Source organism: Pelobates fuscus, chromosome 10 (genome assembly GCF_036172605.1).
Source record: "Pelobates fuscus isolate aPelFus1 chromosome 10, aPelFus1.pri, whole genome shotgun sequence".
In the NCBI taxonomy this organism is placed as follows: domain Eukaryota; kingdom Metazoa; phylum Chordata; class Amphibia; order Anura; family Pelobatidae; genus Pelobates; species Pelobates fuscus.
The window spans coordinates 58,821,632-58,836,615 of record NC_086326.1 but is presented as its reverse complement, the minus strand read 5'-3'; the positions used below and the strand labels follow the sequence as shown (position 1 = coordinate 58,836,615).

General features: G+C 43.5%; 1 protein-coding gene across 2 annotated transcripts in view; it reads right to left on the bottom strand.

The window, feature by feature from the left end:
- Positions 1-14,984, bottom strand: part of FAM13C (family with sequence similarity 13 member C) — a 121,759-nt gene that overhangs the window by 28,016 nt on the left and 78,759 nt on the right. For both annotated transcript variants that reach the window (XM_063433991.1, XM_063433992.1), the window contains exon 6: positions 641-725. In XM_063433991.1, the coding sequence (XP_063290061.1) occupies positions 641-725 (85 nt within the window). The remainder of the gene's footprint in view (positions 1-640; positions 726-14,984) is intronic.

Sequence of the window (14,984 nt, the reverse complement as noted above, 5' to 3'; positions counted from 1 at the left end):
GTGAAACACACACACACACGAATCAAAAAGATTAAAAAGAATAAGATCCCTGATTTAACTTTACAGATACCACTAGCTCCTGTAATCCACAAACACAGGCTACGAGAAAACAATCAACCAACCAATATCAGGGTTAAAAACCCATTATCTCCAATTTGAATTTTTTTTTTTTATTACACACAAAAACATGCCTGTATTTATATAAAAGACAGACATTTTCCCCCTCCCTCTATGCTTAATGCAGGTCAGCCTCAGTAAATGTTTGGCCACATTCAAGTCGCACAGGGTTCTAAAACAACATGATGTTAATTGCAATTTGTGGGCCTTAATAACTGCTGATTTAATCACTCTTCTTTCCTGTAGTGACAGACATTACATCCCATTTCAAACAGCACAGGCTCCCTTAGGGGGTGCAAATGACAGAAGCAAACGCAGCAGCGTGCGGATAATATTCTGCATTTTCTAGATGAGCCAAAAGAACACTATTTTTATTACGTACAAAATCTGCGATTTATCACATTGGATTCACGCTTTTTTTGGGAACCGTGTTGCAAACTATGATTTATATAACATTTGACACATTTTACAAAGGAGGAAACATGCACATTGGCGTTAAAAGAAGAGATTCCGTGTTGCTTACCTGCATGGTTGGCACATTCAGTTGGCACGTTGTGTACTAATGAGCTGGATGCCTCTTTTGAGCCATGAGCCTGACCCACATCCTCCTGGGTTGGTAAAAAAGCAGAGCACAGATCAGTTTCAAGGGCCTGCAGTTTCAAGAAGGAATTTTGTAAGCAAAAGCAGAACATCAGGTTGGTTGCAAGGGAAAACCCTTCTTCTAAAATAGCCAAAGTAAGAAATGAGCAGTGTGTGTGGTCCCCCTGCCTAGCAGTAGCAGCGCCTTGCCAGCTACACTGTATATAATCATGGATCTGATCCAGACACAGACCTTTAAATGGGGAAACCACCAGAGATCTCCTACGCAAATGTGACACGTGGGTTGTGCTGCTTTGAGACTCCTCATTTGTACAACTAAGATATGACACCCAGGGATGGTGATTCCGTCAAAACGGACTTCATTTTCTCAAAGATCAATGGAGCAGATAAAAGGAGGTGGGGGGAAGGGAAGAAAGGGAGGGGAGAGTGATCAATGGTGTAACGCCAGCCTCTAATTCATATACTGTGACATCACCACCCATGTTCTGATCATAGATCCCACCCTCTGAACCATTGAGAAAAGAAAAAAAAAATACCTCCATAACTTTACATGCAAAGGATGCAGCAAGAAATTGCAGCAAAGGGTTAAATGTGTGGGTGGGAGTTCTATTCCTTATTATACAACAGGGAACTGCAAACATAACTGTCAAGTAAGGATTGAGAACAATGACCATTGTTCTTATTACTGTAGTTCGTGCTGGTTACCTCCCTGTAATGCTACCAGACCAGCAATTCTCATTTATTAGCAGCTGCTCAATGAGCCTGGAGCTGCATAGAATCTAGAGAGGCTGTTTGCGTGTAAAATCTGCAGAGAAGGAGGTGGTCCAGGCGTGCGATTCTGCACGACCCCTCTCACAGTGATGCAAAATGCTGCACGTTACAGCCTTAGCCAGCAACCTGGCCAGACACAGTGACTCATTGCAAATCCCCCATGGCTCACCAATTACCTCCCCCTCCAGGGACCAAAGCATCCTACTGGAGATACAGGAGATAGGAAAACACCTGGCATCTCTGCTGATATAAGAGTGCTATAGGATCATGTATCCTGCTTTATAATAGCACTTTTATAATAGTAATAACTGGGGTATAAATACTCCCTCCTCCTTCCCCCCCGCCCCCCCGCCAAAAAAAAAAATTGCATTCAACATAAGAAAATTTTACATTTTGAAACATGTAAAGCAGTTTTGCACTCCATATATGATCCCAGCTATGTATGTTTGGTTCATGCTGTTATGTATGAAAAGCTGCAATAGATTACCTATGAGAGTTACAAATACAATAAGGGCTATATTTAAGAAAGAAACAGGGGCAACAGTTAGCACTCTGCCCCAGAATAGTACCTATTTGCTTCCACGGAAATTGTTCATTTTGTGCACGTCACTCCTAGCTTAGGACCCCTGGTCTTTTTGGCAGCTGCTCCTCATCCAACAGAAGCAAGACCATATAACCTGACCCTAATGGCGAACCCTAACCAAAACTGCAGAACTGACAACAAACTCCTAGGATCAGGGTAGGCACTCCAGATGTTTTGGACTACATCTCCCCCAAGTGCTCTTACAGCCATAATGCTGGTGAAGCATCATGGGAGATGTAGTCCACATCTGGAGTGCTGAAGGTTGCCTACCCTTTAGGAGCTGCTAGATGACTATATTTATAGCACCTCTACAATCTCAGATTTTAGCCTACGCAATCTGCTAAAATAACATTCTACCAGCATTTTAGAGAACTCCAGAATACCTCAGAACTTGTTACTGGTTTGTTCGTTATTCTACTTTGTTTTGTTCTACACGGTACTTTTTTCAAACCAATGCCCAACGTGGCTGCAGGCTTACAATTTTTTGTCATAACACTTGAGCTGGCTTGATTTTCCAATATCCTGAACCATGGTACTGTTCTTTTGTTGCACTGGTTATGTAAACTTGCAGCCATTTCTTTGTGTTTATTACAAAATATTTCAATAAAAATAAGTTAACATATGGCCGTTATGTATACTGTGACAATTTTTGGCAAGAAAGCAACATGGAAGGATGATTGTCAGCCACTTAAAAGCATCAATATTCTGCCACTTCTTTAAGGAAAGAGCATTTTTTTTAATTGGATGAGAACCAAAATCTATACATCAGATCATAATTTAAGACCAGAACATTTTTCAGTATTTTTTCCTGATAATTAATTCGATACAAGTTAACAGTCGTGGATTTCCAGGATAAACCAAGATTGTGTTTGTTGCCTATGCTTATAGCAAATTGTAAAACAAGGGAAGCTCTGGGGGTCATATGAATGGGCTCCTTAAATTCTATTTACACCCAAGCAGAGAATGCCAGTCATTTTCTGCATATAAGAGTATGTCACAAACAGTTGACTTCATATATGAGGTAACAATAGCAGTAACCAGCTGTATCTTGAGGTGATAACACCCCTTTCTACCCAGCTTCCAGTGGTAGAATTTCTGATGTTGCTACAAGACTAGGAAGGGAAGGAAAGCTTTAAACATCCACGAGGCTTGCTTCATTTGAGGATTCCAGGTGTAAACCAAGGATACCTCTACTGGGTTGACCTTACTGGTCTTATAACGGTCTTGACATGGATGCAATTCAACTTGATGCTATAAAAGCCAAGGACTCCATTTTTTCTTTTAAGAGGCTAGCCCAGTGATTCCAAAACAGGTCCTCAAGGCACCCCTACCAGTCATTACCTAGTTGTGTCTACGGTATGTGTTTTTTTTCTCTCTTTCTTTCTAAAAAAAAAAAACACCTTAGACACAACTCGGTAATCTCTAGTAAAATATACTATCAAAGCATTATATTAATTATTCTCAACGACAAGTGAAGTGTGTGTTTCTCTTTCTTCGTTTTCCAATTTCTTGCAAGATAACTGCATAATATTGTAGCGACGTGACTCCGTAACATCACATGAACTACATCGCAATATAGCTAATTGTATGTCACTTCACGTACTGCTTGACATATTTTAACAGGCTGTGTTACTTTTAAGGCAATTACCACTGACAACTAGTGATGTCACGAACATAAAATTTTCGGTTCGCGAACGGCGAACGCGAACTTCCGCAAATGTTCGCGAACGGGCGAACCGGGCGAACCGCCATAGACTTCAATGGGCAGGCAATTTTTAAAACCCACAGGGACTCTTTCTGGCCACAATAGTGATGGAAAAGTTGTTTCAAGGGGACTAACACCTGGACTGTGGCATGCCGGAGGGGGATCTATGGCAAAACTCCCATGGAAAATTACATAGTTGATGCAGAGTCTGGTTTTAATCCATAAAGGGCATAAATCACCTAACATTCCTAAATTGTTTGGAAAAACGTGCTTTAAAACATCAGGTATGATGTTGTATCGATCAGGTAGTGTAAGGGTTACGCCCGCTTTACAGTGAAAGACCAAACTCCCCGTTTAACGCACCGCAAACAACCGCAAACAGTCCAAGTAACATGGCTCCCTCTATATACAGAGTAACATGGCTTCCCTCTATATACCGTGTAAACATGGCTCCCTCTATAGACAGAATAACATGGCTCCCTCTATATACAGAGTAACATGGCTCCCCTCTATATACAGTGTAAACATGGCTCCCCTCTATATACAGTGTAAACATGGCTTCCCTCTATATACCATGTAAACATGGCTCCCTCTATATACAGAATAACATGGCTCCCTCTATATACAGAGTAACATGGCTCCCCTATATATACAGAGTAACATGGCTCCCCTATATATACAGAGTAACATGGCTCCCCTATATATACAGAGTAACATGGCTCCCTCTATATACAGAGTAACATGGCTCCCTCTATATACAGAGTAACATGGCTCCCTCTATATACAGAGTAACATGGCTCCCTCTATATACAGAGTAACATGGCTCCCTCTATATACAGAGTAACATGGCTCCCTCTATATACAGAGTAACATGTCTCCCTCTATATACAGAGTAACATGGCTCCCTCTATATACAGAGTAACATGGCTCCCTCTATATACAGAGTAACATGGCTCCCTCTATATGCAGAGTAACATGGCTCCCTCTATATACAGAGTAACATGGCTTCCCTCTATATACAGAGTAACATGGCTTCCCTCTATATACAGTGTAAACATGGCTCCCTCTATATACAGAGTAACATGGCTCCCTCTATATACAGAGTAACATGGCTCCCTCTATATACAGAGTAACATGGCTCCCTCTATATACAGAGTAACATGGCTCCCTCTATATACAGAGTAACATGGCTCCCTCTATATACAGAGTAACATGGCTCCCTCTATATACAGAGTAACATGGCTCCCTCTATATACAGTGTAAATATGGCTCCTCTCTATATACAGAGTAACATGGCTTCCCTCTATATACCGTGTAAACATGGCTCCCTCTATATTTAGAATAACATGGCTCCCTCTATATACAGAGTAACATGGCTCCCTCTACATACAGTGTAAACATTGCTCCTCTCTATATACAGAGTAACATGGCTCCCCTCTATATACAGAGTAACATGGCTCCCCTCTATATAAAGTGTAAACATGGCTCCCCTCTATATACAGTGTAAACATGGCTCCCTCTATATACAGTGTAAACATGGCTCCTCTCTATATACAGAGTAACATGTCTCCCCTCTATATACAGAGTAACATGGCTCCCTCTATATACAGAGTAACATGGCTTCCCTCTATATACCGTGTAAACATGGCTCCCTCTATATACAGAATAACATGGCTCCCTCTATATACAGAGTAACATGGCTCCCCTCTATATACAGAGTAACATGGCTCCCCTCTATATACAGAGTAACATGGCTTCCCTCTATATACCGTGTAAACATGGCTCCCTCTATATACAGAATAACATGGCTCCCTCTATATACAGAGTAACATGGCTCCCTCTATATACAGTGTAAACATGGCTCCTCTCTATATACAGAGTAACATGGCTCCCCTCTATATACAGAGTAACATGGCTCCCCTCTATATACAGAGTAACATGGCTCCCCTCTATATACAGAGTAACATGGCTCCCTCTATATACAGAGTAACATGGCTTCCCTCTATATACCGTGTAAACATGGCTCCCTCTATATACAGAGTAACATGGCTCCCTCTATATACAGAGTAACATGGCTCCCTCTATATACAGAGTAACATGGCTCCCTCTATATACAGAGTAACATGGCTCCCTCTATATACAGAGTAACATGGCTCCCTCTATATACAGAGTAACATGGCTCCCTCTATATACAGAGTAACATGGCTCCCTCTATATACAGAGTAACATGGCTCCCTCTATATACAGAGTAACATGGCTCCCCTCTATATGCAGAGTAACATGGCTCCCCTCTATATGCAGTGTAAACATGGCTCCTCTCTATATATAGAATAACATGGCTCCCACTATATACAGTGTAAACATGGCTCCTCTCTATATAGAGAGTAACATGGCTCCCCTCTATATACAGAGTAACATGGCTCCCCTCTGTATACAGAGTAACATGGCTCCCCTCTGTATACAGAGTAACATGGCTCCCCTCTGTATACAGAGTAACATGGCTCCCTCTATATACAGAGTAACATGGCTCCCTCTATATACAGAGTAACATGGCTCCCTCTATATACCGTGTTAACATGGCTCCCTCTATATACAGTGTGAACATGGCTCCTCTCTATATACAGAGTAACATGGCTCCTCTCTATATACAGAGTAACATGGCTCCCTCTTTATACAGTGTAAACATGGCTCCTCTCTATATACAGAGTAACATGGCTCCCCTCTATATGCAGAGTAACATGGCTCCCCTCTATATGCAGAGTAACATGGCTCCCCTCTATATGCAGAGTAACATGGCTCCCCTCTATATGCAGAGTAACATGGCTCCCCTCTATATGCAGAGTAACATGGCTCCCCTCTATATGCAGAGTAACATGGCTCCCCTCTATATGCAGAGTAACATGGCTCCCCTATATATGCAGAGTAACATGGCTCCCCTCTATATGCAGAGTAACATGGCTCCCTCTATATACAGAGTAACATGGCTTCCCTCTATATACAGTGTAAACATGGCTCCCTCTATATACAGAGTAACATGGCTCCCTCTATGTACAGTGTAAACATGGCTCCTCTCTATATACAGAGTAACATGGCTACCCTCTATATACAGAGTAACATGGCTCCCTCTATATACAGAGTAACATGGCTTCCCTCTATATACTGTGTAAACATGGCTCCCTCTATATACAGAATAACATGGCTCCCTCTATATACAGAGTAACATGGCTCCCCTCTATATACAGTGTAAACATGGCTCCTCTCTATATACAGAGTAACATGGCTCCCTCTATATACAGGGGCGTACCTGGAGCATTTGGCACCCGGGGCGGATCCTTTATTTGGCACCCCCCTCCCCAACTTTGAAATGTAAAAAACAACTGCATTTTTTTTAAATGTATGTGTATGCAGTGTGTGCATAGTGTATGCAGTGTGTGTATAGTGTGTGCATAGTGTATGCAGTGTGTGTATGCAGTGTGTGTATAGTGTGTGCAGTGTGTATAGTGTGTGTAGTGTGTGTATAGTGTGTGTAGTGTGTGTATAGTGTGTGCAGTGTGTATAGTGTGTGCATAGTGTGTACAGTGTGTGTATAGTGTGTGCAGTGTGTGTATATTGTGTGCAGTGTGTGTAAAGTGTGTATGCAGTGTGTATAGTGTGTGTATAGGGTGTATGCAGTGTGTGTATAGGTTGTATGCAGTGTGTGTATAGGTTGTATGCAGTGTGTGTAAAGGGTGTATGCAGTGTATATAGGGTGTATGCAGTGTGTATAGGGTGTATGCAGTGTGTGTGTATAGGGTGTATGCAGTGTGTGTATAGGGTGTGTGCAGTGTGTGTATAGTTAGTGCAGTTTGTGTATAGTGTATGCAGTGTGTGTAGAGGGTGTATAGTGTATGCAGTGTGTGCATAGTGTATGCAGTGTGTGTATAGAGTGTGCAGTGTGTGCATAGTGTATGCAGTGTGTGTATAGTGTGTGCAGCGTGTGTATAGTGTGTGTTATAGTGTGTATGCAGTGTGTGTAGTGCATGTAGTGTGTGCAGTGTGTGTATAGTGTGTGCAGTGTGTGTATAGTGTGTGCAGTGTGTATAGTGTATGCAGTGTATATAGTGTATGCAGTGTGTATAGTGTATGCAGTGTGTATAGTGTATGCAGTGTGTATAGTGTGTGCAGTGTGTATAGTGTGTGCAGTGTGTATATTGTGTGCAGTGTGTATGCAGTGTGTGTATAGTGTGTGCATAGTGTGTGCAGTGTGTATGCAGTGTCTGTAGAGTGTGTATAGTGTGTGTAGAGTGTATGCAGTGTGTGTAGAGTGTGTGTAGAGTGTGTGTATAGTGTGTGCAGTGTGTGCAGTGTGTGCAAAGTGTGTATGCAGTGTGTGTATAGTGTGTGTATAGGGTGTATGCAGTGTGTGTATAGGGTGTATGCAGTGTGTGTATAGGGTGTATGCAGTGTGTGTATAGGGTGTATGCAGTGTGTGTATAGGGTGTATGCAGTGTGTGTATAGGGTGTATGCAGTGTGTGTATAGGGTGTATGCAGTGTGTGTATAGGGTGTATGCAGTGTGTATAGTTAATGCAGTTTGTGTATAGTGTATGCAGTGTGTATGCAGTGTGTGTAGAGTGTGTATAGAGTGTGCATAGTGTATGCAGTGTGTGTATAGTGTGTGTATAGTTTGTGCATAGTGTGTGCAGCGTGTGTATAGTGTGTGTTTATGGTGTGTATGCAGTGTGTGTAGTGCATGTAGTGTGTGCATAGTGTGTGTAGTGCATGTAGTGTGTGCATAGTGTGTGCAGTGTGTATATTGTGTGCAGTGTGTATGCAGTGTGTGTGTGTGCATAGTGTGTGCATAGTGTGTGCATAGTGTGTACAGTGTGTGTGCATAGTGTGTACAGTGTGTGTACAGTGTGTGTACAGTGTGTGCAGTGTGTGTGCAGTGTGTGCAGTGTGTGTGCAGTGTGTGTGCAGTGTGTGCAGTGTGTGTGCAGTGTATGCAGTGTCTGTAGAGTGTGTGTAGAGTGTATGCAGTGTGTGTATAGTGTGTGCAGTGTGTGTAAAGTGTGTATGCAGTGTGTATGCAGTGTGTATAGTGTGTGTATAGGGTGTATGCAGTGTGTGTATAGGGTGTATGCAGTGTGTGTGTATAGGGTGTATGCAGTGTGTGTGTATAGGGTGTATGCAGTGTGTGTATAGGGTGTATGCAGTGTGTGTATAGGGTGTATGCAGTGTGTGTATAGTGTGTGCAGTGTGTGTATAGTGTGTGGAGTGTGTGTATAGTGTGTGCAGTGTGTGTATAGTTAGTGCAGTTTGTGTATAGTGTATGCAGTGTGTGTAGAGTGTGTAGAGTGTGTGCAGTGTGTGTATAGAGTATGCATAGTGTATGCAGTGTGTATAGTGTGAGTATAGTGTGAGTATAGTGTGTGTATAGTGTGTGTATAGTGTGTGTGTATAGTGTGTGTATAGTGTGTGCATAGTGTATGCAGCGTGTGTATAGTGTGTGCAGTGTGTGTATAGTGTGTGCAGTGTGTATGAAGTGTGTATAGTGTGTATGCAGTGTGTAGTGTGTGTGCATAGTGTGTACAGTGTGTGTACAGTGTGTGTACAGTGTGTGTACAGTGTGTGTACAGTGTGTGTACAGTGTGTGTACAGTGTGTGTACAGTGTGTGTACAGTGTGTGTACAGTGTGTGTGCAGTGTGTGTACAGTGTATGCAGTGTCTGTAGAGTGTGTATAGTGTGTGTATAGTGTGTGTATAGTGTGTGTAGAGTGTATGTAGAGTGTATGTAGAGTGTGTAGTGTGCAGTGTGTGTGCAGTGTGTGTGTAGTGTGCAGTGTGTGTGCAGTGTATGCAGTGTATGCAGATTGCGTATAGTGTGTGTAGAGTGTATGCAGTGTGTGTATAGTGTGTATGCAGTGTGTGCAGTGTATGCAGTGTGTGTAGAGTGTATGCAGTGTATGTAGAGTGTGTGTAGAGTGTATGCAGTGTGTGTAGAGTGTGTGTAGAGTGTATGCAGTGTGTGTAGAGTGTGTGTAGAGTGTATGCAGATGCAGTGTGTATGTTGTGTGGAATAAGTGCTGCCACTTACCTGTCCCTCCCGTCCTCCTCGACTGGTGGTCCGGTGGCACAGCATCACTGGGCAGTTTAGAGGGGCCCAGTATTCTCCATGCTCGTTAATAAGACTATCTACCCGAGTGTCCCATCCAGCAGCAGCAGGGTCCTCTGTTCTCGCGATCCGTGAGAGCGTTGCTATGGCAACCCATGGCAACGCTTTCGCGGATCGCGAGAACAGAGGACCCTGCTGCTGCTGGATGGGAAACTCAGCTAGATAGTCTTATTAGCGGCCGGTCCCTTTACACAAGACACAGGGTGGCATTTCGCCCTACTCTGTATATAGAGGCAGTGGCGTACTAAGGGGGGGGCGGCGGGGGCGGGGGCGGTCCGCCCCGGGTACCACTGACTAGGGGGGTGCCCGGGGCGAACTTTCGCAGGGGCGGCGAAATGCCGCCCTGTGTCTTGTGTAAAGGGACCGGCCGCTAATAAGACTATCTAGCTGAGTTTCCCATCCAGCAGCAGCAGGGTCCTCTGTTCTCGCGATCCGCGAAAGCGTTGCCATGGGTTGCCATAGCAACGCTCTCGCGGATCGCGAGAACAGAGGACCCTGCTGCTGCTGGATGGGACACTCGGGTAGATAGTCTTATTAACGAGCATGGAGAATACTGGGCTGCTAATAAGACTATCTACCCGAGTTTCCCATCCAGCAGCAGCAGGGTCCTCTGTTCTCGCGATCCGCGAGAGCGTTGCCATGGGTTGCCATGGGTTGCCATAGCAACGCTCTCGCGGATCGGGATAACGTTGCCATAGCAACGCTTTCGTGGATCACGAGAACAGAGGATTCTGCTGCTGCTGGATGGGAAACTCGGGTAGATAAGTTACAATAAGAGGGGGGGGACCTACTGTCCTCCCCCCGGCCCCCACCCCTGAGCTGCGGGTGGGGGCCCTAAACAACAATAGGGGGGGGGACCTACTGTCCCCCCCAGCCCCCACCCTTGAGCGGCGGGTGGGGGCCCTAAATGAAAATTCCCCCCTCCCCAATCAAAGGTGACTAGGGGTCCCCAAGCCCCTAGTCACACACCCAAATAAAAAAGCCCCTACCTACCCCCCTCACCCTAAAAAATAGTGAGGGGGGAATAAAATTACTACCCTGTAAAGTAAAATTCAACTTACTATTCAACGTCTTCTTTTTTCTAAAATCTTCATTTTTCAGCCCCAAAAAAGGCCAAATAAAAAGCCATCATACCCGTCGAACTTAAAAATAAAATTAAAAACCCGAGCGCAAAAATATATTAATCCATCTTCACCCATGGAGGGCTCCGCGCAGACTAGGGTATTAACATAAACCCTATTGTTACAATTGTTACTTGAAAAGCATGAGGAATGCCGTTGGGGTACCACATGCTCATTTGTTATACCTCCATGCACTGCAAAAATAAAGAATTAAAAAAAAAAAATAATAAAAAATAAAAAAAACAATGTATGCAGCTTCCAAATGAATCTAAAATGGATGCTGTCCAGGAGGTGGGAGGGTTTGCTAGGGAGGGTGTGCTGCTGATTGGCTGGAATGTGTCTGCTGACTGTGAGGTACAGGGTCAAAGTTTACTCAATGAAGACGAATAGGGGGCGGATCGAACCGCGCATGTGTTCGCCCGCCGTGGCGAACGCAAACACGCTATGTTCGCCAGGAACTATTCGCCAGCAAACCGTTCAGTACATCACTACTGACAACAGTCTGCAATTCTTGAACTTTTATAATATAAAAAAAAATGCATCAATGCTTTGTGCTTACTATAAATTATTTTGTTTGCATAAAGGAATCACAGGCTCCTATCCAAATCAGCATAGTGCTATAGTCACCAGAACAACTACAGCTTATTGAATTTGTTCTGGTGAGTAGAATCATTACCTTCAGGCTTTTTGCTGTAAACACTGTCTTTTCAGAGAAAATGCAGTGTCTACATTACAGCCTAGTGATAACTCCACTGGCCACTCCTCAGATGGATGTTAGAGATCCTTCCTGGGTCATGGATGCCTAAAATGCATCCAAACATTCAGTATCTCCTCCCTCTGCATGCAGACACTGAACTTTCCTCATAGAGATTCATTGATTCAATTAATCTCTATGAGGAGATGCTGATTGGCCAGGGCTGTGTTTGAATTATGCTGGCTCCGCCCCTGATCTGCCTCCTTGTCAGTCTCTGCCAATCCTATGGGTAAGCATTGTGATTGGATCAGGCTACCACTTCTAATGATGTCAGCAGACTGCATGTTTATTTTTTTTGAGTCAAACAGCATGCAGAGTTACAGCCAGTAAGATTTTGCTATATTTATGGAGGCATGAGGGGCAAAAGGGGGGGGGGGGGGGGGTTGAAAATGGTTTGTTCCCTATAGGGTCAGGAATACATGTTTGTGTACCTGACCCTATAATCCTTTAAACTATACGCTATTAACCCTTTTAACCAACAAGGGTTTTATTGTGTTTCAAAAGAGGTTTTTGCCAATTTTAAATTCTATTTTGATTATTTTCTGAAGAACACTATCACCATACTAAACACAAAACACACAAGCCAAGTACTGGACTTAAAACGTTGCCAGTCAAAAACACAACATAATTCTCCGGAATTGCAATATAATACACTAAGAATTCAAATCAAATTGATTAGATAGCTATGCAAAACAGGTGTCATTGTGCATATCAACCAGGCTTAGTCGGCTGCTAACCCTCCGCTGTGGAAAAGTCAATCCCCTAAAATAATCAAAACAGAACAGAGGGAAGGGCTAAACAGATGGTAACAGTGCACTAAAATGTAAAATATTTGGCATCATAAAAATCACTCCCAGTATAAAGCATGATGAACTGCAAGAAAATTCCTCATTGCACAACGCAGTCTGTTAATCAACGACCACTGTACTCCTGATATTTATACAACCAGCTTCCCTGTAATAACAGAATTTGGCAAGAGGGAGAACCAGCAGATACAAAATGTGTAAAAATCTAACTTGGTAGGCACTCTATACTGAACACTGATGACCTGGGTATTTCAGAAGAGCTTCTATAATCAGATTTCATGAAAAGGACACACCAAGTACCATAATACATTGAGCTGTTCCTCATGTGATATATAACTTAAAGCGGCACTGTCATGGCCGCATCCTGTTTTCTTTTTTAACCCCACTCCCGACTCCACTACATCTAATTGTTACATAGTTACATAGTTACATAGTTAGATAGCTGAAAAGAGACTTGCGTCCATCAAGTTCATCCTTCCTCACACCTGTTTTTTGCTGTTGATCCAAAAGGCAAAAAAAAAAAAAAAACCCCAGTTTGAAGCACAATTTTGCAACAAGCTAGGACAAAAAATTCCTTCTTGACCCCAGAATGGCAGTCAGATTTATCCTTGAATCAAGCAGTTATTACCCTACATTGAAAGATTATATCCTTGAATATTCTGTCTTTGCAAGTATGCATCTAGTAGCTGTTTGAACATCTGTATGGACTCTGATAAAACCACTTCTTCAGGCAGAGAATTCCACATCCTGATTGTTCTTACAGTAAAAAAACCTTTCCTTTGCCTTAGACGAAATTGTCCACCTAGTCAATTCCAAATGCCCCAAGCCCCCCTCCCCATATATTACCTATTTTTTTAATCTTAATTTCAGGCCTGGACATAGGTCCTGGGCGCCGCCATCTTTATGTGGGCAGATGAAGTCCCTGTGGGACAAGTCATCTGCCCACACTAGCGCCTGTGAAATTCCCGCGCCTTCTCAGTTAAACACTTGGGCATTCGCAATTGTCCGAAATTCGGACAGGAATTTAATCTATTCATTCGTCAGAAAGACGAAGGAATGAATAGAAATTTCAGACGAACAAACAAACACTGAATATCGGTGTCCGTTTGTTCAGTTTATTACAAGGGGGGGACTACTGGCACGCAGCTCCCTCCTTGTAATATGTAAAAAATAGAAGCGGCAGGGAGAGAAAAAAACAAACAAAAAACTAATAGTGCCACGGTGGGGCATCTATTAACTAGCGGGGGGAGACATTGTGCCCCCCCCCAAACCCACACCTTTAAGTGCTCTGAAAGGTAAATAGTGAGCCTTACCTGATTGTTTACCTGTACGGCTCACTATTTACCTATCAGAGCACTCTTACTGGTTGGCTTAAACCAACCAATTAGAGCGCTCTGAGTCAAATTGCTGCGCGTGGGAAAGCTTTTGAGGGGGGGGGGGGGTTATTTGGCCTTTTTTGGGGCTGTTTTAGAAAAAAGTAGACATCAAATGGCAAGTATTTTATTTATTTATTTACAGGTATTTAGTTTTATTGTCTCCCCACCCCACTATTTTTAGGGTGAAGGGGGTAGGTATGGCTTTAGTTTTTTTTGGGGTGGCGGGGGTGACTATGGGCGTATTTTTACATTGAGCCCCCACCCGTCTCCCGTGGTTGGGGGCCGGGGGAGGAGGACAATAGACCCCCCATTTTCATTTAGGGCCTCCACCCACCGCTCATGGGTGGAGGGAGGAAAATAGGTTCCCCCCAAATGCATTTAGGGCCCCCACCCACCACTCATGGGTGGGGGCCGGGAGGGAAGACAATAGCCCCCCCCCTTTTCCTTTAGGGCCCCCATCCGCCGCTCATGGGTGGGGGCCAAAGGGGACTGTTTAGTTCCCCTGTTTAGTTGAATAACCCCCACTCGCAGGGGACAGGAAGGAACTCTGAACTCGTGGGGGACAATATGTCCCCCCCACTAGTTAATAGACGCCCCACCAAAAATGCCCCAAGCTGCTCATAGTTTACTAGACATGCCCCTACTTACGAAATAGCAAATAGGGGCAGATTCATTACCAATACTAAGTAATGTTTACTTAGTATTAGTAAAGTTGGCTGAAAGACCAATCTTGGTCTTTCAGTAGATAGCTCTCTAATACCGTGGGAATTAGGGAGCTATCTACTAAGCGGCTGCAAAATGCAGCTGCAGCACGGATCGGAATTTCATTCATTTGAATTAAATTTCAAACAGACCTAAAAGTACCGAAGGTCGTCCTAACATGAATGAACAAACGGTTCTCATTCTGTTAGGATGAAAGTCAATAGTTTGGCCGGAGTTCTGTCTAAATGACAGGACGTTTGGGATTAGTGAAAGCAGGGATTGCGAGATCATGGAGG